This window comes from Danio rerio, chromosome 16, assembly GCF_052040795.2.
Source record: "Danio rerio strain M-AB ecotype USA chromosome 16, GRCz13ab, whole genome shotgun sequence".
Classification (NCBI taxonomy): Eukaryota; Metazoa; Chordata; class Actinopteri; order Cypriniformes; family Danionidae; genus Danio; species Danio rerio.
In genome coordinates, this window is record NC_141036.1 from 3,240,001 (window position 1) to 3,266,541 (window position 26,541).

The 26,541-nt window shown below is 37.9% G+C and overlaps 1 protein-coding gene across 5 annotated transcripts in view; it reads left to right on the top strand.

Annotated features, from left to right (window-relative positions):
* The first annotated feature begins 3,300 nt into the window (after positions 1-3,300).
* The window catches only part of limd1a (LIM domains containing 1a), a 179,417-nt gene continuing 156,176 nt past the window's right edge, over positions 3,301-26,541 (top strand). For 4 of the 5 annotated variants that reach the window (XR_015510560.1, XM_087286004.1, NM_001440999.1 and 1 more), the window contains exons 1-3: positions 3,301-4,796; positions 14,382-14,483; positions 24,768-24,835. Coding sequence is in view for 3 of the 5 variants with exons in the window: in XM_087286004.1 (XP_087142130.1) it covers positions 3,782-4,796; positions 14,382-14,483; positions 24,768-24,835 (1,185 nt within the window). In the remaining 2 variants the exon portion in view is untranslated. Of the gene's footprint in view, positions 4,797-14,381; positions 15,258-15,294; positions 17,702-24,767; positions 24,836-26,541 lie in introns of those variants that run through there. The other variant, XR_015510561.1, reaches the window with a different exon arrangement.

Consider the following 26,541-nt stretch of genomic DNA (forward strand, 5'->3'; position numbering starts at 1 on the left):
GTTACTCGCATTCACCATGCGCACACACCCTGCGCAGCAAAGGGGCGTGACCAGAGGCGCTGTAATGTTATTGTAGATAAAGCTAAAATGGCGTCCAAATGCTTCTATTTCCACAGAGCTTCTTCTGTTTCTGTATTTGGGCTTCCAAAGAACACGACACGAAGGGAGAGGTGCTCACAGTTTAATTTAATTGTGTTCCATTCATTCATTTTCTTCTCGGCTTAGTCCCTTTATTAATCCTGGGTCGCCACAGCGGAATGAAACGCCAACTTATCCAGCACGTTTTTACTCAGCGGATGCCCTTCCAGCTGCAACCCATCTCTGGGAAATATTCATGTTCCAGAGAATTATAAAAAATGTATAGCTAGCATTTAACAAAGGACAGCTTCCATAATCTCTCTTTTATTTGATAAAATTGATTTATTACATGCACAGTGTCTAGCGTTAACAGTATGTTGTAGCAGGGATGTAAACAAGGATGTAAACAATGGAAGATGCTGTTTTGCACTGCTAACAATTTAGCTACAATCCGTCAAACTGCTGTAAACAGCCACAATCTTCAGCAGCGGTGCAGTGTCTCTCTCTGCGGACGCTTTCCATGCGTTACAGATCTCTGATAATGAACTCGCAAAAGATATGCGGACATTTCCTATTACTTAAACATGCTTATAACCCGATTATATGTGAAATTCACTTGTCAGAAGTTATTTTAGAGAGCAGGCGTGAGGTTCAGCTGTGTCCTCTTCATTTTCTGTCTGATTCAGGCTTAAACTGATACGGCTAACAGCTGCTCTGACTGACAAGTGTTTACACAGCGCTAAAGCGTGTGCTTGCAGTGGTGTGACACTTTTCCTGGTGACGTGGAGCTGATCCACAAATCACAGCACAGTATGTTAGCTGACCAATCAGAGCCTCTTGAGGGCGGGGCTTTTAGAGGAACTAGGAAATATGACAGTGGCTTTCATGTTAGCCGAGTAGCTGTATATAATCAAAGACAGATGTATGGATGGATAGCGTGTGTTTTCTACAAATGAAGCATGAGCACACATTACTTTGCATCTTATAAACACAACCAAGCCTTAAAATTACACTCTTTAAAGGTTCATCATTGTTTGACACCAGAACGGAACTTTTATTTTGAAAAGTGTATTTCACATTCTCTGTTTTTTCTAGGTTATTAAAGGTAAGCATTTACAGTTATGTTATTTGAAAGCACCTAAACAAACACGTCAATAGCTCAGCAGGACCCCACCCCCCTTTTTATATCTCCACATGTCACTAGACACGCCCCTTACTGCTGATTGGCTGTAAGTACACGCCCCTTACTGCTGATTGGCTGTAAGTGTGCTTTTTGACGCTCTTTAATGCATCTTTAAGTAAATAGTGAATGTATTTGTTCATACAGTTAGATTTTCTTGAGAATTTGCTCAAATCATGCTCAACCATCAACTTTTTTTTTAAGTGATAGTCATCCAAAACTGAAAACTCTTATCATTTGCTCAGCCTTCACTTGTTTTAAAACTGTTTGGAGAGAGAGAAACAACATATTTCCAATATAGAGGAAGATATTTTGTGGTTAACGGAATAAAGAAACAGATAAAGGCACTTGAGGATAAGTAAATAGTAAGTACTTTTTCATTTAATTTTATCCGTTCAACTACCCCTTTTTTGTGTACACATTTCTACTTTTTTCTTAAGTAGTTATACAGTATATATATTCCAGAGAAAGGTACATTTAACTTATACTAATATGAATTTTAATGAAATTTCAAAGTGTTTGCACCCAAATTTGTACTCATTGTAAAAAAATGCCGGGTTCCACACAATTTCTTCATCTTCTACCAAGACAAATCAATTAAATTGTCCCCAAAAAACTCAAGAATTGTGTTGTTTCAGCTCATTTAGCAATTATATAAGCCTAACTTATGCTGGCACACAGCTGTCTAAATGTCATTTCAGAAGTTTGATACATCGTTTTGTGAATTGATTTTCCATTTGCTGCCATTTATTCTAGCTCTGCCACTATATCCATATGTTTTATGTGTGGCCTACGTGGCTGAAAGGACTGAACTGTGCATGTATGTTGTTTGGATGTGCTTTTAGGGGAAAGCATTTCTGTCCCTCTTACACTGAAGATAATGTTGCCCTGTAGGAATGTTTGGCTCGTAGAGCTGATCACATGAGTTGTGTTATCAATCACTTCACTTTACTCTTCACATCTTCAGGATTTAGAGCTTTGTATACTGGAACATAATGTCTTCAAATCAGTATGTTGGTTGTGATTTGGCCATCCTGTTAGCATTCAATGTATACACTAAGTGTAATTGAATACTTTGCATTTGATTATCATGTTGCATATTGCTTCTGAGTAACTATGTTGGATTAATAGATTTTTTTGGTTCATAATAATTAGTTTGAGAGCTAATTTGAACTTCCAACTGAACTCTTGTGATCAAAGACCTCTATGATAAATGAACCAAAAACAGGACACGGCGTCATATAATGTGACCATAAAAGCTAGTTTTTTTTTCTTGCTATAGTTGCAACAAAGAGCATAGAATCACCTTCATCATTCTAAGCTCTTTGGTTGCCATAAAGCAATTATAATTCAGCTGTTTGTTTTAAGACATGAAATCTTAATCACAGTCCAACAAAGCTGCTATAATTTTCTTTTTTGATCCAGATACTAAAGACACCCTTAAAATCTATTTAAAAAAAAAAGAAAAAGAAAATATGATTTTCAAATATTTAAATTTGTTACATTATTTTGGTCTGGGATTGGGAACATCAAGCCATACTCTTTGGGAATGACAGGAGAGCAACGCTGGTAAATAGGCCTAATAATAAAGACAAATCTTTTCGTTTTAATTAAACAAGAAAACAATATTGAACTATTAAGTCTTACATAAGTAAATATAAGGCTCATTCCTTCAACAGAGGTTGGTTGTTTAAGAACCATCTCAAATTACTTCACTAAACTCCACTCTATAGCTGGATTATTTCCACGTGTTTGTGGTGAGACAGTTCACGTCAATGTACTTTAATCATGTGAAACTGCAACAAAACCACACGACAGAAGAGAGTATTTACACGTTTCTTTCAAGTACAAGCTTTCTAAACCGCTCTGAAACTTTAAAGAGACTGATCTTGATTATTTATAATAGGGATCTGTGAGAATCGCTGGCCGCGGACGCTTATTTCTCCTGAGCGCGCGCCCGCGCGCGAACTGCACAGCTGGTCGCGCGCATTTGCCCATGACTCGCGCTCTTCATTCACTCCGGGACTCGGCGGGAGAAGCTCAGTCTTTCTCAGCGAGGAGAAGAGCTCACTTTAAACCTCCAATGTAGAGAAACTTTGTTAGACTGTGGACTTTTAATCGAGTTTTAATGTGTTTTACACAAGAGCTGCCGACGAAAGTTTAAAGAGCGGTTGAAAGTTGTGCGCGTGTCCGTCTATTTTGTTTTGCTGGATGATATTCAGAATGCCGACGACCTCTTCGTTGATATAGTTTACCTTCTCATTTGGCCGTTTATTACTTAATATCATTACTGCTGGTCTGCTGCTTGACTGGATTTAATCTGCTTCATGTGATGTTTACGGACTCTTCACTTTTATTGTGCAGTTTTGAGTCTTATTTGTGGTTCTCCACAGGTGAAGGAGTTTGAACAGCTGTTCCCCGTCAGTTTTCAATGGTTTGACTTTATTCACCGCTGGAGACCCTGACAGAAGCCACTGAAAGACTTACTTTGTTTAGTTTTAGTTCGAGTTTTCAGTCACAAACATGGATAAATACGACGATTTGGGACTAGAGGCGAGTAAGTTCATTGAGGACTTGAACATGTACGAAGCGTCGAAGGACGGTTTATTTCGCGTGAAGAGGGACGCGGGAAACAACCCTGATTTTGAAGAAACCAGGAAAGTTTTTGCCTCAAAAATGACCAAAATACACATCCAGAAGCAACAGGAGGAGATGGCAAAAACCAGTTTGGCAGCAAGGATCAACGGGAGTCTTTCTAAAGTGTCGGATAACACATTGTACACCAAAGACAGACCACCCATCAATACTTACAGACAGGGCGGTGAAGCGGCAGCTAAACCTCCCATCATGTCTGGACCAATGGTTGGCACTGCCAGTGTGACTCCATATGCATCTTATGAAGGACAAAAACATCATTCGACCATCATACAGCACAATGATGGACCCAGCAGCAGGGTTTATGACAGTCCTGGGAATGCTGTTAACTCAGTACCCGTGCCAGCCCGGGCAGCACCCTCTGTCAGCCCGCCTGGCACATGGGCATCAAGAAGCGGGTACCCCTCCCAGACACCATCTCCCTTTTCAAACAGTTCCTCCTCTTGTAGCTCACCCGGAGCAGGTCAGAATCATTCCCCTGTGGGCTTTCTTCAAATCTCAGCAAAGTCTCCTTCCCAGTCGCCCACAGGGACATACAGGGACGCATTTCAGGTTAGCCCTGGTCTGCACTCCCAACCCATCTCTGCCCAATTGTCTGCCACTCAAAATGGAGCAGATCATAACATTGGCACCCCTACCCAGGTGTCCCAAGAGGCACCCCAGACCAAGAGCACTGCACCCAATAATCCAGCAATTCCTTCTCCCAAACCAGTGCTCCCTATTGAGTCCCCTCATGAGGAGTCTTTCCATGCGCTCAAACTGCCATGCCCGAGCCTTCATGTACAGACAGATCAGGGGCCATCTGTGGCTGAAATAAAATTAGAAGCTCTAACCGAACGCTTGGAAAAGGAGATGGACACCCAGCCAAACGCTGAGTACTTTGGTAAGCACAACGTGAGCACTGACAGTGTGTTTTTCTGTTTAGCTTTTTAACATCTGCAATTGTATTTAGTAGCATGCTGATTGAAAAACCTTCTGCCTGTTTCCACTTGACCTTCACTCCATATGTGTGTGTGTGTGTGTGTGTGTGTGTGTGTGTGTGTGTGTGTGTGTGTGTGTGTGTGTGTGTGGTTTTTGCCACAATGAGCCATACAGTCAATTGTGCATGAGTGTGTGAAAGAGCGATGTAGATCCATGCTGCTGGTGCATTTCCAGGATTTTTTTTCCTTTCCAGAAGCCATTCCTCTGCTTACTTTGTTTCTCATCTGTTGTTCATTTCTTTTATTTCATCTCATTTCGCTCATTAAAGACTTTGCATTTACTTTTTTGAGACTGTAAAATTAGATAGTTACTAAAGAAAAGTGAGTAAACATGTTGTAACTTGGAAGCTGACTTAACATTTATAATTATGCACAGTTTGTTTAACTTAAGGATGCTTTTTATTTACATTTTTTTCCTAATATTTTTTAAGGGTTTTCACTTTTATTATTGTGGTAGGACAGTAAAGATTTGGGGAGACAGGAAAGTAAGGGGGAGCAGAGATAGGTGAACCATCGGCAAAGGATCTCGAGCCGGGAATCGAACTCGTGTTGCCGTTTACACCTCAGTGCCATGTGTCTACGGACTAACCACTAGGCTATTGGCGCATACAAGGATGCTTTTTTAAGTAAAGTCAACTTGTTGCTTTGAACAGTGAAGGCTGTTATCTGTTGTAGTACATTTTTCTTGAAAGGTTCAAGCTAATGGTTATTTTTCACTTTTTTTGCCACACTATTGCACAGAATGAGAATGAAGCTGCCCTAAAATAACATTGCCACCCTTCACCCCTTGCATTCGCACTGTGGGCAACTAGGGAGGGAGTGTGCAAAACAAATATGAGTTCATTCATATTTGCACTTCTAAAAGACCTGCTACTTTGTTCAGCCTCACTATGTCACAAAAACCAAACACACAAGGTGTTTTGTGATCTTTTAGAACTTTACTGACTGCAGAAGGGAAAATTATTCACCCCCCTGTGAAATTTGATTTATTTTTCAAACATTTACCAAGCCCCTATTATGCATTATAAAGGGTCATATTTTGGTTATGGGGGTCTCCAACAGCAGGCTGATCTGCATGCAAGGTCAAAAAACACTTTTATTGTCTTATAATTAGTGCTGTCTATCGATTTGAAAAATTAACAAATTAATGGCACCTTTTTTTGTAATTAATCATTATTAATCACATTTAAAAGACTGAAACTTGTAATTTTGGCTATTTAAATTTAAACTAAAGTAAACGCAGGACAAAAAACTATTTAAATTTAAAATATAATTGTTTATTAGAATTTTTGTTTAACTTGTAACACAGATTTCTTCATGTAAACAATATACCCACAATAAACCATCAAGATCCTGGCTTGACATCCATATTTATTACAGAAATAAGAACACAGGCATGTTGGTGCCATTTGAATTTCAAAACAATCAATGACAATAAATAAAAAATTTATTTTCATGTTGGACTCTTAAGTAGACTGCAAAAAATGCCAAAATACAGGCATTCCAGATATGGAAAATGGAAAACTATAATAATAATAAAGTATTGAATACAGACAATTGTACTCATTGTAAAGTTGTATTGCTGATAGTTTAGAACATTAATTATAAAGTAGAAACAATTTTACTCAGTCCTCTTTTACTGCTAAGACAGTTCAGTCTGTTGACATTATCGGGGGGAAATGTGGACCTTTTCTTTTGAATGATGTGAGCTGTCTCACAAGCAGGATCACTGAATCAGCATGCATTTCGGTGACAAATTTTTTTGCCGCTGGTGCTGCGACAAGGACATAGGAAGCATCAAGCGGTACATCAAAGGCACGCACAGGTACACGTTTTGTCACACCAAAGACTAATTCTTACAGGGACTTTGGTCACACTATCTCTAAACATTTAAACAACTTTGAGGCACAGCCTGTGGACGGCAAAATTGTTGAGGTTTAGGCGTTTGTTATTAGGTAACTACTTTTCAAGGTATATATATATATATCTATATATATATATATATATATATATATATATATATATATATATATATATATATATATATATATATACACCTTGCAAAGACAAAAATAATTAGTTATTTGAGATTATTAAAACATTTAAAACTATTGTTTAAAATATGTTGGGAGGAAAAACGTTAAACTGCACAAGTATTTGAAAAGGGTTACAATTTCAAAGGGGGGCTAATAATTTTGTTTTTTACTGTAAAAACACAATTCTTTTTTTGAATATGCACATTGTCTATTATCAATCATATTTACCCTATAGTAGTTTATTTTCAGTGTTATCTATAAACCCTAATACACAGCATGCTCCACAGTAGTCAGCAATTGAAGTTATTAAAAATGATTTATTAGATTTACTACATGTTTTAAGGAAACTGGCACAAATAGTTGAAATGGGCTGAATTTAAACAAACGAATTAAATTCAACCTAATTTGTTTATTTTAAGTTAGCCCAAATATGTTGTTTGCAACCAGTTACCATAAAAAAGTTTAGTAAATATAAATGAATCATTGTTTTGAGTGTACTGTGCTTCCTGAGAGTCTCTGCATCATATAAAATATCTATTCTGACTATGACTAGGTCCATAAAAAGTGAAACACTGATGTGGCTCCCAAGTTGACCACTAAACTATAAAAAATGTGGGTGGTCTCTGTGAGTTACCACATAACTGAAGGACACATGAGGAGCACAATGTCAGATTTTTGTTTGAAACCTAATAATGAGCGTATGTTTCTAAACTTGTTCAGTATCTCACCCTTGCTGACATAGTGATTGCATCTGATGTTGTTGTCATGGTGGATCTCTCTCACTCTCAGTCTTTCTGTCACTGACGGTGCGCTGAGCAGATATGCTTTTCCCACTTGTTTTAATGGATGTGGTTGTAAACCTTTACATAGTTAGAGGGCAAGAAACATAGCTAAAGAATACATGTATTTATGTAAATAAACAGCGAAACAATTCATTTTAGGACAGTATTATTAACTCCCAAGTGAATTTATGTTTAAAATTTCCCAAGTGCTGTTTAACAGAGAACATTATTAACACATTTATTTATAAGCACATTTAAAACTTATTCATTTTAATAACTAATTCCTTTTGTCTTTGGCATGGTGACAGTACATACTATCGTACTGTTTATGTGCCAAAATTCAAGTAGCTTAAAATGTCATTTAAAGGCTCAACTGGTTAAATAGAAACGTTTGGCTAATTAGGAAAGTTAATTATACATATATGCTAATTATACAAAGGAACTGCTTGTGCTCAGAGAATCAAGTGCTAGAGTTAGGAGCGGGGATGTGTGTGTGTGTGTTTTTTTAATAGAGTGTTGCTACCGGTGGTTTGTCAAGCCCACTCACCTGTGTGAGGCACACTTCATAAATGTACAGTGATTTTTGTCAGAGCTATGAAGTGATTGTAAGAAAGTGTCTGGTGAACACGGATGTGCAAAACTGGCGTTGGTTAAAGTTTCAGAGAGATGAAAGAGTGTGTTTTCTGCAGGTGGTTTGTCAAGCCCACTCACATGTGTGAAGCACGTTGAGAATTGCATAATGTTTTTAGGTTGCCATTTGGTGTAGTGGATATAGAAATGAAGGGGTCCTGGTTTGTTCTGTAGCCAATTGAGAGAAAAAAATTTTCGGGGTTAATAATATTGACCTTAGCAGTTTTTACTTTATTTTCTTTAGTCCAACCAAATTAAATGAAGTAAGACTTTCTCCAGAAGAAAACAATATAATATTTCCTTGATTTGTTAAACACCACTTAGCAAATATTTGAAAAAGAATTAAAATTTCACAGGAGGAATTTTGTGATCAGCTGTAGGTATCAAATCATCAGATAAATATGATGCAGCAGTCCTGAGCTGCACAGGCTGTTGCCATTGAGCTTTTTGTACCATCCTCACTTATTGCTAAAGGAATTTCCTGTAGGAAAAGCACAGAGCAATTTATGTATGTGTAAAGCATATTTGGTATATCTTACTATGATTTCAAAAGAGATAATGACTTAAAATATAGACACAAACATGAGCATTCTTGTGCCGGAGCATACTCAGACTCAAAAACAGTTTCCTTTAGGCACGCTCTGGGCATTTGCTGTTTACAGAGCAATAGCTGGTTTAAATTTAACTAAATGAAGCTGTAGAGCTAGCATTAAACACATGGAGTGTTTGTCATCAACTCCTGACCTTTGTACTTTACTCTGGCTTGAAATTGTCTCTTTTTCCCTCAGCAAATAGATTGTATGACAAATGCTGACGCTAAACCTTGTATAAACTGAACAATTCAAGGTGTTTAGTAAATGGAGGACCAGGTGAATTGCAAAACCCACACAATATTCCTTTTTTAAATAGCTCTCAACCTTGAAAATATCTAATATTGAAGACATAGCAAGCATCTCTGGCACAGAGGTTTTAAAAACTGAATGTTTATGAAGAAGAAAAAAAAACAGTTATACTGTAAATCTGGGAGACCTTTTAAATTTTTAAGTCACCTGTATGTTTTGTTTATAATATTTTGTGCTTTTACCCTCACTGTAAAAAGTCTGTAAATTAGCAGTTTTCCGTGTTTTGTGATTAGTGTTTTTTATTTTTCCCCATTTATTTCTTCTTTTTAATTGCATAATGGGTCATTGATCTTTGTTCTGACAACTTTTAATCTTGAAATGTTTATGAAAGTTAAACAATTGTTGAATGAATTGCAGTGTTTCCATGGCGCAGAAATGAATTTATGATCAATAAGCAGCCCCAGATAGCACAGACAGCTGTCATCTCTTACCTTATGCTGTGCGCTTCAGGGCCATTCTCCTCTGTTTTTGAGGTGATGTTCATAAGTAATCCTTTTATATGTCCGATGTGGTCCAAACACAGTGAATTATGTCTGATCAAACAAAAGAATAGTGAAAAATGACAACAATGATCGCTCCCTGTGGCTTGTACAGCACCTCTCATCAGTTGGAATACAATAACTTTAGCATGGATTATGGTAGAGACAATTTTCTTTTTTTCCTATCATTACAGACATGTGCAGGAACTACCAAAATTAATTACAGCACACTAGACAACACAGAACCTAAACAGTACACTTTCACATTGGAGTTTATAAAAAAAAAATACAAAAGGCGCCTCTTTTTTAGGTGTTTATTATAACACAGACAACATATACAGATATTTAAAACACTTTCAATAGTGTTTCATGAAAATTTAAAGGGTTTTCATTAAAATAATACCAAATTTTTGCATTTACACCTCTGAATGTGGATTTGGGAAGCTTTTAAATTTGGGAAGGCAAAATCCAGGCGGAAATCCCAAAATAACAGCAGAGTTTAACTGGTTAAAGTACTCTAAACTCAAAACTCTTACACAAAAAATGCATATTAAATATGCCTCATGGCAAGATAGACATTTGCATGGAATTGCTCAGTTGTTCTGTAATTCCTCTGTAAGGAAAGGCACTGAAAGATGTTACTGCGTTCACCTGTGTCCTGTTTATGTGTTCTGGATGCTGAGTTGGCAGTAAATGTCGTAATAAGCTAGCGTTTACCGTCTCCTTCTGACAGCTGCTTCGCTGCAGGGATGTTAAGGAATGTCTGGATTTCACAGAGCAGGACAAAGACGATAATAAATTAGATACTTTAGTGTAGTCTAATGGGGGTTTTGCCTCTGCTGACAACTAAATGGTTGGCGTCCCCGTTGTCTGCAGTCGGTAATGCTTGGCCTTTTCCCCGCTGCTTTATTTTGTTTTGGAAGAGACTCTGGATGTCCCGCCTTGTGCACACTGACATGCCAACAGTAGACATTCATGCTTTGTGCCCCGCGCTCTTTTGATGAAGGATTCCTTAATCTTCCTGTCGACTCGATGGCTTTATCTTAATTGTTGTCTAGGATTCTTGGCTTCCTGTCCCATAGCTTTGGAGCTCACGTCCTGCTCTTTTGAATGGCTGTCCTTTGGTCCAGAATTCGGTCTCAGTGCTCGGTGAATGAGAAAATGAGCCTGCTGTCATCTTTTTTAAAGAGCTATTCGGATGGTAATTATTTGTGATGGGGATTTAAGACATTTTCAATGGCTAGTCTGTGAATTTATTTCCATTGGATTTTAGAGTGCATGTGTTAGGGCTGGGCGATTTGGCCTCAAATCAAATCCCTGTCATTTTAACATTTGGCCTAAAATAAAATTGATCATTTTAACTCAATTATGATTAATGAGCGATTTATTTTTTATTATTATAATTCTTTTTTTGCCCTTATAGTATACTGACAAGTTTTATATGCTGTGTAAAGGTATCTCTGGCGCAGCTTCCAATCATCGTCAATGTAGTGGAAAGTAATGCTCAAGAATGAGTCTAACTTGACCAGAGATCAGGGGCCTCATGTATCAACGCTGTGTATGCACAAAAACTTTGCGTACGCCAGGTTTCACGCTCAGAATCGCTCACGTTTGGATTTACTAACAATGAACTGAACGTGGGAATGTGCGCAGCTTCACGGCAGCTTTCTGGCTGGCGTACGCACATTTTTTGTGCGTGTCTGTTTTATTTCCATTGGCGACTCCTAGAGGCAGTTGTGTTAAATTGCTCTCTACAAAGTGTCTGAGCCTTGCAATGGCAGCTGTATGAGACGGGTTCATCTAGCAGGTATATAAGGTTTCCATACCATACATTTGACCAGCTAAACATTAAAGCACAATTTGCAGCGGTCGACTGTTTTCCCAATGTAATCTGAGCGATCTACATAGCATGCACATTGCTATAAAGACACTATCTGAAGATGAATTTGCATGTGTGAATCAGAAACATTTCCATTCAATAAATGTGCAAATAAAATATGATGCTTATTGATATGAACTTATTGATGATTCCTACTTGTCTTTCTCGTGATAAATAGTTGGCAAAATCTGATATGTAGCGGGGGAAAAAAGAACAAAGAGTTCTTCAGACGCTGGATTCGAGCCGAGTTCAGGCTCGAACGTGTCAATTCATGATCACATGCGTCTTACGAGTTGCGCCACTGAGACCGATAAGTGTACTGCAACATTTTTCAGATATAAACCACACTATTTCTTTTTTTTTAATGCACTCAGTGCGATATGTTCAGACCCAACTGTGTTAACCGCATCAGCTAAACTCAGCCACTCTATTTTTTTCTTTTGTTGTTAATTCCGGAGAACAAACTTGCAAATAACACCGCTTTTCTCCGGTCTACCTCCGAAAGCAGCACCTCCAATTCACATTCTGTTCAAAGTTTCTCTTCTTGCTTGCTTTTGCCGTTGCTTTTTCTATGGGTTTTGCCATTAGCATAGTCATTAGCATATTCATACGGGGGAGGAGGCAGGGAGGGGTTTTGTGCTCGTGCATGTTGCGCTCAATTTTACGTTCATTCGGATGTACAAAAGAATATGCGTGAGATTCGGCGTACGCAGTGTTTCATACATCTGAATTTTTTTCTGCGTACGCACATTTACAGCTTTGTGCGTACGCAATGTTTTAGTAAGATTTCCACGCAAGTCTTCGTACATGAGGCCCCAGATGTGGCTGCAAAGTGGCCGCAGAAGTAGAAATCAGCAACAGGCCTTAACAAAGCAGGGTCACGTGACACGTAGGGAAAGTAATTGAAAAAATTGACCCAGAAAAATTAGATCGATTATAGGTTCTGAATGTCGATTTCGATTACTTTTCGATTAATCAACAAGCCCTAGTATGTGTTTTTCTTCCAATGCCAATGTTAATTATTAATTCCCAGTTGATTTCCCTCTTGTCTTTTGACAAAGACCTAGATTGTGCAACACCAAGCTCACTGTAATTTAAAACTTTTTGTTTTAGTAGCTAATTTGTATAAATTTGTGCGATCTCATTTGTATGATTTACTTATCCCTCAATGACTTTTGGGTTTGGGGGTGTGGTTTGGTGCCACACAGTTGTGCGGAAACCAACGTTTTTACAGTGTAGATGCAAACTCGGCTATCAATTCCCACACTTGATGATCATTTTAGTAATTTTGCAATTATAATTTTTGCGATTCTTATTTTTACCGCATGCTTTTTTCCTCCATATATAGCATTGGCCAATTGTAATGAACCCAGTCAGTTTCGAAATGCCACAAATGGTGTTTAAATGGTTCACTTCAGTTGCCTCTTTCAATGAAAAGCCTTTTTGTGGAGCAGATGTGGGACTGATGGTGTTTGTGTTGAACTGTGCATTTGGACCAGGCTTTGCTGAGTGGGCAGAACTAGTTAGCGTGATGTTTGCTGAATACCAGATGAAACAGAGGCTCTTTTGTTTGGGCCCATGCAGCGCTGGAGACCTCTGTCTGTTTAATGCTGTTATCTCAGCCCTTGCTTGCTTAAATGTTCTCCGAGCTCCTGCCACGTAGACCAGCCTGAACCAACAGACACGGACAAAGACCCCGTTGTGTTCTCAGCTCACCTTCCCAGCAGGCAGTCTTGTGATTTCACTTGAGCAGCACAGTTATCTTAAGCTCATCTTAATGTAATGTTCTGTGAAGGTCACGGGGGTCTGGTTGTTTACTAATTAACTCTCACGTTACCATCACTCTCTCTTTCTAAGTGTGTGTGTGCTTGTTTATGTGGTTTACGAGGACACAGTATGACATGACCTAGTTGTACCATTCTAACATGGCATATGCCCTGTGTCCTTGTAATTCAAAATGCTTAAAAGTCATATTTAATGGCATCTTTAACTTAATTTGCCCCAGGTTGGGTTTGAGGGTAAGGGAGGCAATAATAAGTGTTTTTTACAGTATATATAAAGTGCATTAAACCTACGGAGAGTCCTTGTAAACCTGTGTTTGTGTGTGTGTGAAGTATTAGATGTATAGTGTCACATTCTCAGCTTGCTAAAAACAAACAAAAAGTTTCTATATAGCAGTGTTTCTCAACCACATTCCTGGAGGACCACCAACACTGCATGTTTTGCATGTCTCCTTTGTCTGTCACCATTACAGGTCTTTCAGTCTCTGCTAATGATCTGATTATCTGAGTCAGGTGTGTTTGGTTAAGGAGACATATATGCAGGGCTTGACATTAACACTCGCCAAATGCGGGTAGATTTCAGTTGTGGCTGGTTTGACAGCCGCTCCCACTAGCCACTTTGGCTGGTTAAAGATCATTTTAAAATTTTTTTTTTTTTTTAAAGCAGGGTTCGACAAGAAAGATGGCCCAATATTCGTGCAAATCTAATCTTAGAATAGAGATGCAGCACGACTGACATAAATAACTGTTCATGCAAGCAAAAAAAGCAGGTGAATACTGAATGAGAGGATGAATACCCGCGCGAACACATGATGTGATGCATGCAACTGTAAAAAAGTGCACGCTCCCATTTACTTGCGAGAAGCAACCGTGCCTTGAGGCTTATTGTCCTCCTCTGCAACTTTTTCACTCTTCAACTAATTCTTTTCACAGATTTTCTTCATTTATGTTGATGATATAATATAGAATGAGTCTGAAGGTGTGTTGCTGTTTTTGCAGGCAGCTGTGTGAAGTGCAACAAGGCGGTGTATGGAGCCAGTCAGGCGTGTCAGGCCATGGGGAGCCTCTATCACGACAGCTGCTTCACCTGTAGCGCATGCAGTGAGTACCAGTACATTACATTTATGCATTTAGCAGACGCTTTTATCCAAAGTGACTTACTAGCGATAAGCAATACCAACTATTTTCTCTGATTCAATACCAAGTATTTCAAGAAAAGTATCCTCGATACTGATACTGATAACGGTACTTAAATTAAATATTTTATAGTGATTTTATAATATTTTTTTTAAAATCACCTTCAGTGTTATTATTAAATAAAACAGGGGTTCTCAAACTTTTCAACAATTCCAGTTACTCGCGACCCCCAAAATAACAATTACAGTGACTCTCGACCCCCATTATCCTCGGAGGTGGTTATAAACATAAATATTGCACATAATGATGCACACTCCAAAAAGCCTATCGTTATATAAATACAAGCATATTGACAACACTTGACAGTCTAACAACAAGATACGTTTTATAGTCAATTATTCGTTTGTTTAATTTAATATTAACCTCACCTGTTGGCCACAATGTTTACAGCACAAGTCTATTCTTGGTTTAATTTAAGCGACTTTGAGATCATGCTCCATGTTTATTCATGTTCTTTATTTTTAATGTAGCCTATGTGAGTGCTGTAAAGGTGTCAACATTTCATATTGTGTCGTACTAACACTATTGTGCAACTAACGCTTTTGCTGATTTAATATAATATAATCACGAAAGAGGTCGCAATCTATTGGAAAAAAAAATAATTGAAAGGCTGATGGGTTTTTATTAGCACATTGTCTTTTAAAATAACTATTAAAGACTATTTTTAATCTTCTGTAGGTTATGGATAACATATGCTAATTCTAATCTTCTGTAGGTTATGGATAACATATGCTAATTCTAATAGTTTAATCATTTCTTTGATTTTTGTAAATCACCAAGCGACCCCCCCCCCCCCACCCCCACCCCCCACTTATTGTCCTGTGACCCCCCAGGGGGTCCCGACCCACACTTTGGGAATCACTTAAATAAAACACAATAGACATAATTGCTATTATATAATATGTATTATCATTATATAATAAACAGCTTGCTAAAATAACTATCACAGCGTCTGACCAAAGAAATTGAAATTTTAACCCATTTGAATGATTTTTCAACTAGCAAAGCACCAACAAACGGTATCCTTTCCTGTGTATTGAATGCTCAAACTTTCATTTAGCCCTTCAATTGCACTATATTAGTGTACTAATGTAGGGATTAGTAAATGAGTGTATAGACGGTGATTAAGGACATAGCACTAGCACTAGTTATGCTCTGGCCAATTTTTGAGTGAGATGCTAGTGGTCTAATCCAATGAAAACATTTAGGCTAAGCTAAGCTAAAAGTGCTGCTAGACCCAGAGATTGGTATGAATGGGGTATATGCTGAGGCATGCTAATAGGACTTTTAATTTGCCATTAACCTGGGTTAAGCGCTTCCAGCGAATTGAATGCCAATGCAAAATCCGGTGCGTTTAAGGTCTGTTTTCTTTAAAAATCAGCGATCTCCACTAGCTGAGTGATATCCGAATTAAAGTGGGTCTCAGTTTGTACAAGAAGCACTGCATTAAATTACATTTCCCCCGCCATATCTTTATTATATGAGCATTTGTTTTACCCCAGTATATTCAATGGAGCTTCTGCGCTAGCCTGCTGATTCTGACGGGCGCGTGCGAGTAAACGGCTTTTTGTCTCGTTTTAGGCTTGAGCAACTAAATAAATGCTAAAGTTTATTTAACTGAATGTATTTTAATGACATTACAACATCAATGCTGTATAAGGAACCATATAAAATGAGAAAAAGTTCACAATAACAGGTCACCGGAAGTGTATCAGCATGGGAACAGCACTAGCTCAGCATATACCCTATTTGTACAGTCTGAGGAGTGAATGTAGTCTGGATACTCATTTATTTCCTATAATGGTCAATTTTGACCGGAAACACCACAGGTGTAACTAAGTTGAGTAAAACACTCAAAATTCAATGAAAGAGGTGATCATCACTTCTATATGTTTAAGTACATAATGTGGAGGATATAATAAGGTCTCAAGGCAATCAGATATAAACCCCAATATTTATGGGTGTTTTCAGTTGTAAATCGGTCAGATTTGACCCGAACACAACAGGAAGGTTAATAGTTTCAGTTTGTTCCAGAAATACTTATTAATGTTTCTCATATTTTAGTCTTCAGAAAGTAGTTGGTCTGTGCAGTAAGGAGTAGATTTGTGCGTTTAGCTTGCGGTTCTGCCATAAATATGTGTGTGTTTGTGTATCACTGTGTGTGTACGAGTGTTCAGAGCATATAAGCTGACAGGAAACAGAGTCGGGTATGGAGTGAAGTAAACTAAACAGAGCTCAGGCGCTGCGCTGAAGCTCAGATAAACCTCATTCCATGCATTCATCCAGTCTCGTTTCCTCACACTTTATTTAGCTCCGCTCGGGCCCCTGGGAATGGGAGCTATTTGAAGGAAAATGAGCATTCCTGAGCTTCTCCTCTGCATGACTGCCTTTGACCCACAGCGTCGCTGTCTTTTGTTCTCCATGTGTGTCCAGAGTGGTGTTATGAGCGCAGTAAACGCCTCTGCGTGTACCTTCACCTGTTTACACGGATTACTAGACTAAAGATAGTAAGAATGCACAGCTTATACGTGCGCTGGAGAGGAATGCTGGGAAGGTGGATGGACGCTGGGATGAGCAGATGGAGGAATGTCTGATGTGTTTTGTCAGCTGGAGCCAGAGAGGGAACGAGAGAAACAGGTGTTTAATCTGTATGGTCAGATGAAGACACAAATCCATGGCCGAAGCATTGCGAGTGCTTTGAAAATACATACTTGTCTACCAAAGTTATTATAGCTAACGAAAATAAACGAAAAAAACTTTTTCGTTAACTGAAATAAAAATGGGTGACGCAGTGGCGCAGTAGTTGCAGTAGTTTCCTTACAGCAAGAAGGTCGCTGGTTCGATCTTCGGCTCAGTTGGCGTTTCTGTGTGGAGTTTGCATGTTCTCCTTGCGTTCGCGTGGGTGCTCCGGTTTCCCCCACAGTCCAAAGACATGCGGTACAGGTGAATTGGGTAGGCTAAATTGTCCGTAGTGTATGAGTGTGTGTGTGTGGATGTTTCCCAGGTATGGGTTGCGGCTGAAAGGGCATCCGCTGTGTAAAAATGTGCTGGATAAGTTGGCGGTTCATTCCACTGTGGTGACCCCAGAGTAATAAAGGGACTAAGCTGACAAGAAAATGAATAAATGAATGAAATAAAAATAAAAACAAGAGTTTTTTTTAAGAACTAGAACGAACTGAAATTGTACTGTGTACATATAAAACTAACTGACTAAAATTATAGCAAAAAACGTCCTTCGTTTTCATCTTTGTTAATGTATTTAATACATAAGCCTTTTAGAAGTAAATCTATTTACTTCACACTGCTGGTGTTTGATCCATACAGCACCTCAGAGCCTGTAATTCTGCTGCCATTGACCAGATCAAGCCGGTCCTCCTCCAGTCAGTCCTTGCTGTTGCTCCCACGACAAAAACAAGGAGTGCACATGACAGCAGCACGGTGCCAGTATTAAATACGACCCGAACAGACGCTTAAAAGTATTAATTAACCATATTTATGCCCAATAATTGTTTTTATTTCTGTATTAGTGATCTCGATTGCAAACAAATCTCTCTTTTTTGGAAATTAGAACACTGAATTAATATGAAATGTCAGTATCAAAAACGAAGACTCACCTTGCACTGGTAGTAGCCTATCTCTGTGAATGGAAAGGAAATATTGTTTTTCTTTGGTTTACAAAAGCACAGTATTTCATTTTTTGGGAAAGCAGGTTATACACAATTGAATGTAAACCCTTTACAGTTTTGAATGAGACTCCAAAAAAGGCACAAAAAGGGGATATTAGGTGGCGGAAATGTGAACATATGCAAGCAGACATTTTACACTGTAGACGTCAACTTTTGGTCAATAGTTCGGACATTCAGCAAGCTCAAACTACAGTGTCTCTTTAACATGTCTCTCTCAGCTGCTTTAAATAATTTATTCCCAGTTTGCATTGTTTTTATGCTGGGGTTTCAGTTCGGGATCAGTCTTGTAAAACTTCCCCACTCTAACTGATCTCTAGCAGTCGTATCCTCGTGCAGAACTCTTGCTGTGTTTGGATCAGAGCCGATCAGAGCCAAGCAGAGATTTAGAAATAGCAGCATAAACTACACCAATGGCCCAAATATGGGAAAGTGAGAAGCAAAACATCGCAAAGCCCCCATAATACTTAAAATCTCAAAAGACCAAGAGCAAATTCTTCCATTTCTGTCTCCTATTTGGACACACTTTATGGACTGCAGAAAGTTGCCTGAGCGGCAAAAAACAATCATTTTAGTTTGATGAAAGTTTCTGAATTTAAGTTTTTTGTAAACTGTAAAAAACACTTGTTATTTGTATTTTAACTGTGCGCAAATGAATGAATCACTCCCGTAGAGGACTTATTGTTCTCGAGTCATACAGAAGATTCGTTCAAAATGATTCGCCTGTCAGATGTGGTGCGCACTCTTATTCCCATACAGCAGAGAGACTGTGGCTGTGAGGAACTCCACCGTGCACGATTCAGAGAGCAGACATTTATAAACATGTGACCATGTAGAGACAGAAATGACCTGCTGTTGTGTAAATAAGATATTACATGCCGCTATTTAGCTTGTTTATTACAAGAAGTTGTAATGTGGTACTATATAGAAATTAAATTAGAGCACCACCCTAATATAATAGTTGGGGAAACACTGTTATGTAATTCTGGGCATTCCAGTATTAAGGCTAAACTCCTAGCTGTGTGCATCTGATTAGTCTTTACTAGACAGAGATATTCAACAGTTACCTGACTCATTCAACAGACTGAGCTTTTACCGCTCCCGAATTCTTTATCTCAAGATTTGCCTCTTGAACTCAATTTGGCTTGTTTTGTGGTCGCTCTGTGAAGCCGCCGTGTTTGGCTGCTGGTTTGCGTGAAGGGACAGAGAGCTGATTGTTCTGGAGCTGTTAGCAGGGCAGCTTTGTTCGTGACCCAGTCCAAATGCTCTCACTATCAGACCCACCAGGGATTCCCTGACATTTAATGCAGTACAGAGGGTTTTCTGCTGAAATTGAACACTGTGGAGGCTAGGTATCCTGTATCCTCCAACCTATTTATAGACTCGGTGCATGATGTCCTTGAAAGATTATTTGCCTAAAGCACACAACCCTTTACAAATTGATGACTGAATTAAATTCTATAAACTGGACTGCTGACTGAATTTTATTTTATCATCTGGTCAGAAATGCATGAAGATGAAAAGGTGTTTTCAGCATCAAAACATTAAATTAAGGTTAATTTTAAGAATTAAAATGAATATTAAATCGCTTTTGTCAATTCATTTTGTGATGATATTTCACCCATCAAGACACAGCTCTTTGTGGAAGAGCATGATTTATAATCCTTTCCTAAATATGGCTGATTATTATCCTGGTGTATGAGCACGTTATCTGTCCATCATCATCATCCTCATTGTCTGTTCGAAGACACGCTGCATTCAGAATGAATTGTGTTTTAGAAGTCCTTCAGTATTTTGCTGGAGATCCATTCACAGTCATACATCTGCCATCACATTCCTCTCATTCATTAGCTGCCCTCTTTCCCAAGAAAATCCAGATGAACTGTTCGGTAATACTGGTCTATAATTGGTTGAAGTAGATGTAAACTGCAATGTTAACCTTCAGAGTTCTTGTTATTAATGTAGATGATATTAATATAGGGACGAGGCAGTGGCGCAGTAGGTAGTGCTGTCGCCTCACAGCAAGAAGGTCGCTGGTTCGAACCTCGGTTCAGTTGGTGTTTCTGTGAGGAGTTTGCATGTTCTCCCTGCCTACGCATGGGTTTCCTCCGGGTGCTCCGGTTTCCCCCACAGTCCAAAGACATGCAGTACAGGTGAATTGGGTAGGCTAAATTGTCCATAGCGTGTGTGTATGTTGTGGCTGGAAGGGCATCCGCTGTGTAAAAACTTGCTGGATAAGTTGGCGGTTCATTCCGCTGTGGCGACCCCATATTAATAAAGGGACTAAGCCGACAAGAAAATGAATGAATGATATTAATATAGATATATTGCATGTGAAAATATTTGTATTTTTACTCTCATCTCCCTGGAGAAAGATAAACTCAGTCCTGTGTGTCCTCATCTCCCAGCATTCCCTGGGATTAACATCTGTTTTGTGAGCTTTGCAGTTTTTTCACATACTACCATTTGCAAATTGACAATGCTCTTTGGCTAGTTGTAATTGTTATTATTTTCAGTACCATTCAGGTTTTTTTTAAAGCATAAAACTGATTCATGACAGTAAGTAAACCTTTTATAACAGAAGACAAATGCATTTCAAATAAATGCTGCTCTTTTGAAAGTTCAATTAATCAAATAATCCTGAAAACATTCAATAAAGGATCGATGTCAAGAGAACTGTTTGATAATTGAACTGTATTGATCACACTCATAATAGTAATATATGTTTCTTGAGAATTAACGCCTAATATTATTCTTTATAAATTCATTAAAATAATAGTTTATATGTGTTGAGCACATGGAAAGGACTATTTGTGTTTTGTGTTTTAAAGTATATAATTAATGGCGTGTGTTTATTGGCTGCTTGCATTTAAAGGGGGTCTATTATGCAAAAATCTATTTTATAAAGGGTTTAAATACAGTTGTGTGTCATGAGTGTGTGAATATAAGCAGCTTCTAATGGTGAAAATGTATTAATTTTCTTCTTTATAATCACACTTGATATAAACAGTCTGCAGAAACACTTTGATTGACATTCCTTCCTTTAGTAGTGTCATCAGAGGGGGAAAGCCCCGCCCACTAGTGACCATCTCTCCCTCATTAGCATAGGAGATTAGTCTTGTTTTTGAATCCGACGCTATGCTGACACACAGGCATTTGTAGCTCCGCCCTCTTCTGAAAAGAGCACAATCTCATTTGAATTTAAAGCGACAGTCAACAAAACACCTCAATTAGGATCAAAGTCTAAAAGAGGTCTGTTTCAGAGAGTTATAAACATTATAAGTGTGTTATTTTAAGCTGAAACTTCACACACACACACACACACACACACACACACACACACACACACACTAGGGACATAGTTTAAATCTTGTAAAAAGATGCATAATAGTTCCCCTTTAACGACTCAATTTTATAAATGAAGTAAAACTGAAAATTTTGGATGGAAAGCATCGTCGATGCATTGTGATGCACTGTGATATCATATTTAACCAGTTTCATGACAGGATAATAGTAATCAAACGTGTGTTGATTCAAGCGATTTCAGTTTTTAATCATGCAAATCCAACCATTGTAAGCACAACAAACATAAAAGTCTTAAAGCCTGTACGCCCAGCATGATAATTATAATAATATAGATCTTATATCACCCCAATATGACGGTCTACACACTACACATGTCCGTCCAAACAGCTTGAAAAGTAGATTTTTCACCATAGGTGCCCTTTAAAAGATACAGACGACACTGTGGAGAAGCACACTGATGATGTTAAGCGCTCTTGTGAAATATTATTTAAAGATAATGACTATCCTGGAAAAAATTAGCTATACACCATGAGAAATAGTGTTGTTAAATAGATGGAAGTTAATAATGCACAATTAAAAGCAGAATCTAACAATAAACAGATCATTGCCATGTGTCTGTGTGCATGCTAATGTATGTTCCTATATATTATCATGCTTGGTGTAAACGGGCCTTAACTGAGGCCAGACTTTTGAATGGTAGTGTACGTGTCTAAGATACTTTGGTATCTAAAGCATGCCGCTATGACTGTGTTTGAAATCTCTGTAATAGTTTCAGCATTAAAGTAAATGCTGGTGTAGACTCTGTGATCTCAGAGAGCGTTTTGTTTGGGTTGACTGTGTGCCACTGTTTAGATGGCAGTATCATGAAGGCTCGCATTGAGTTTAATTCATAAGGGTTAACAACATCAGCCTGAACCCCCCTCCTCTGCTGAAAATGTGTGGAATGTTCCCCTTTCCTGTGGGACGGGGGTCTGTCTGAATGGGGAGGGTTTGTCTGTCTGTCTGCTGAGGTAAAAAGCCTAAAACTGTTCAGATTGGGACAGGAAGCTGGAAAAGTGCAGCGAGTTTCTGATCTCCACATGTGTCTGAGTGCTGATGCATTTTCAATGCGTTTATTTACTGTGTTTCTGGATTCAATAAAACCATTCCCGCATGTGCTCAGAGTTTAGTCACTGATTTATTTTTATCATTGTAAAGGTATGAGATTCAGTTATAACATTCCTAGGTATTATATAACAGCATTACTTATATAATTGGGTTTTTGCTGGTGATTTAAAGGATAGTTTAGTCAAAAATAAAAGTTTGATCACCCTCAAGTAGTTCCAAAGCTGAGGTAAGGAAGGAAGGATCAGAGAAAAAAAGGAAGGAAGAAAGAAATTAAGAAAAAAAGGAAGAAGGAAAAAGAAAGAAAAAAGAGAGAAAACCAAAACTAAAGAAAGAAAGAATCAAAGTAAGAAAAAACAAAAGGAAGAAAATATAGAAAGAAAGAAAAAGAAAGAAAGAAACTAAAGAAAGGAAGAAAATATAGGAGAAATAAAAGAAAGAAAGAAAGAAAGAAACTAAAGAAAGGAAGAAAATATAGGAGAAAAAAAGAAAGAAAGAAAGAAAGAAACTAAGAAAAGAAAAAGAAAAAAATCTAGAAAGACAAAACTAAAGACAGAAAGAAAGAAAAAGAAAAAATTAAAGAAAGAAAGGAAGATAAAACTAAAGAAAGAAAGAAAATATAGGAGAAAAAGAAAGAAAGAAAAGAAAAAGAATGAAAAATACAGAAAGCAAGACAAAACTAAAGACAGAAAGGAAGGAAGGAAGGATGGAAGGAAGGAAGATGAAACTAAAGAAAGGAAGAAAATACAGGAAAAAAGAGAAAGACGAACTAAAGACAGGAAAAAAGAAAGAAAAAGAAAAAAAACAAAGAAAGGAAGAAAAATCTAAAGAGTTAAAGAAAGAATGAAAGAAAGGAAGAAAATATAGGAAAAAAGAAAAAGACAAAACTAAAGAATATTAGCGTTTCATGCGCTGTAGTCCACATGTGAGTCCAGCTGCGCTCTCATAGAGGGAAATTAAAAACAAAGCCTTCACTGCAGCACATTATAAACGCAACACTGATGACCCGTATCCCCAAACAATTTTTGTTCTCCCACTTGGCAAAACAACATAGCGTCTCTCTGCTGTCTAAACACTGTAACAGGTCAAAGCTATCATGCATATTAATAAAGTTGCAAAATAGTGTGCTGATTGGTTTGAACCAAATCTAACTCATGAATGCAGCACATTCAGAGATGTAATAAGGTACTTCCAGGTACAGATGTCCAGTCTACTACACACTGGGATACACGCTAAGATCTCATGGCCAAGACGCAGCTTCAAAAATTTGTTTCAAATTGGAAGTACGAATTTGCTCGAAATAACGCAAAAACACACCAATATTCACTTTTTAGTGAAATATAGGTGTCCTAATAGTGTTTTTAGCAGTGTGGGACACACATACGACTGTCAACAGCTCAAAATATGTGTTTTGGTGTTTTCGTGACCCTTTAAAGTGCCAGTTTTTAACCAGGTGTCCATGTTGATGACTATAGTAAGCGAAAAAAAAATACAAATGTGCTATCACTTGGCGCCTAATGGGAAAGGGCAGGGCTATTGTGACCAAACGTGAAACAGTGAGATGAGTGAGGATGCATAGGTTGCAAATTACCATTTGTAAAGTGATTTGATTTTTCTTTTTTCTCTCTCTCTCTCTCTCTCTCTCAGTGAATTGCTTTTTTCATTTTTCCATCAAATTTTTCTTTTATTTTGTATTTTTTGAACACAGAAAAGTGCACAGAATTGTCGAACACAGAATTGCTGTAGACAATCAGCATAAAACAGAATGTGTAGAAATACATATATAAACCAATATACAAGTTGTTAAATAATAGTATTAATAAAAATAGCTTTTTTCTTAAAAATATTTGAATAAAGTATAATAAGTTTTGACATGAAGTTTACCCAAAATAAATGCATAAAAATAATGAAGGACAAAATTTTCTGCCGTTACAAACATTCTGCACACCCCTAGGGTTGAACGCACTTAATTTAGGCATTTAAAAAAGAAAGCTTTTACCATTAAAATAATAGGTTTAACTGTATTTGGATCACTTTTCAGTGTCCTGTAATGTTGCTGATATGATGGTAAAATCTCTGTGTTTTCTCTGTGCAGGTCGAAAGCTCAGAGGGAAAGCCTTTTACTTTGTCTGTGGGAAAGTGTTTTGTGAAGAGGACTTCCTGGTATGCTGTGCTCCCCTCATCTGTTTATGGCTTTTTCATATCTGAGAAATGTCTTTGAGCCGTTTGTCATAGTGATGTCAGAAGAGTGTGTCATCTTATCTGAAGTATGTCTGTAAAACATTATGAGGATTCAGGTTTCAAAACATGAACCTGATCATGAGCTCAACTTGGCAAACGTTTAAAAGTAGACCAGCGGGATCTAGCAGTGTGCATCTTAGATATGCAGTCATGTGTGTAATGGATTGTCATGCAGGCATCAGAATTAGCCCACCACCCCATTTGGAGCTATGAAGAATTATTTGTAGTTCGTCTCGAGTGAAGTGTTGAGTTTTTTCACTTACAAAGCCCAGCATGTAAATAGCAAATCAGGCATGGTGTGACTGCAACTCGCTTGTATTTAATTGTTAACATACACAACTAGTGACAGATAAATTATGAGAAAATCACTAAGACTTACAAATAAACAATATTTTATTGCTGTCATTTAACAAAATGTATCAAATTATAGAATATTACAGAGTAAAAATGTCAAACAGGGCTCAACAATAAGGACTGCCCGGTGGCCTGGGGCCAGCGTGCGAGGCGCTCTGGACAGTAGACAGAATTGTTACTGGCCCGATTCGTAGTGCCTTGTCACAAAAGTTCAATTTGTCTGCAACTATTTGTCAATTGCATATGAATACAGTCTTAGAATCGAGAAACGGTTTGTTCTTTTAAGCCTTTAAGTGCTACCTTCTCAGTGATGTTATATACACCATATTGCTTTCCGGTTCCTTCTATCTGATTGGATGTTGTGAGCATGTCGTTTTTTTGTAACCTGGTAAAAACCAGTACAGCAAAATGAATTTATGAGGCTAAAAGAATGTCTTGGAAGCAAACATTTACGTGGGTACAATGCGACGATATGCTCATACATTTTTTAACATTTTAAAAATATTAAATTCTAGATTTAAACACATTTTTGACACAATATTAAAAACATGTGGCTAAGAAATAGCTATTAACTTTTTTTTTTGGTGGGGCCAGTGAAAATATTGGCCGGGCAAGTAAAAATCTGAACCGCTGGCCCAATCGGGCCAGTAGAAAAAATCCTTAGCGTTGAACCCTGTCAAATACTGTAAACAGTGGTTAGGGTAAGGAAAAGTTAAGTTACCATTAACTAAACTGACCTGTTTATAAAACATTAACACTGATCTGCTTGAACTGAACAGAAACCAGCAAACTGAAGTAAAATTATTAAAACAATCATAACCATTTTATAATAATCAGCAGTTATTTGCTGTTCTGCTTTTGTGTGGGCTTTCTTGGCCTTTGCTACACGGTGAGCACAGTAAGATGTACTTGTACTTTATTTGAACATGAAGATGTTCGGCACTTTTGTGATGCCCTCAGCTATTAGAGTCGTTTTAGAAAATAGTCCACAGGTTTTTCCTTGCCACTGGGATGTTTGGTTTCTAAATGTTGTTTTAATTTAGGTTTCATTTCTCTCTTGAAAGCACCTCACTGCATATGACACACTGAGGTTTTAAGCCTTACTCGCACGCGCCCGTCAGAATTTGTGGGCTAGCGCAGAAGCTCCATTAAATATACTGGGGTAAAATAAATGCTCATATTATAAAGACATGGCGCGCTGAAATGTAATTTAATGCAGTGCTTCTTGTACAATCTAAGGCCAACTTTATATCGGATATCACTCAGCCAGTGGA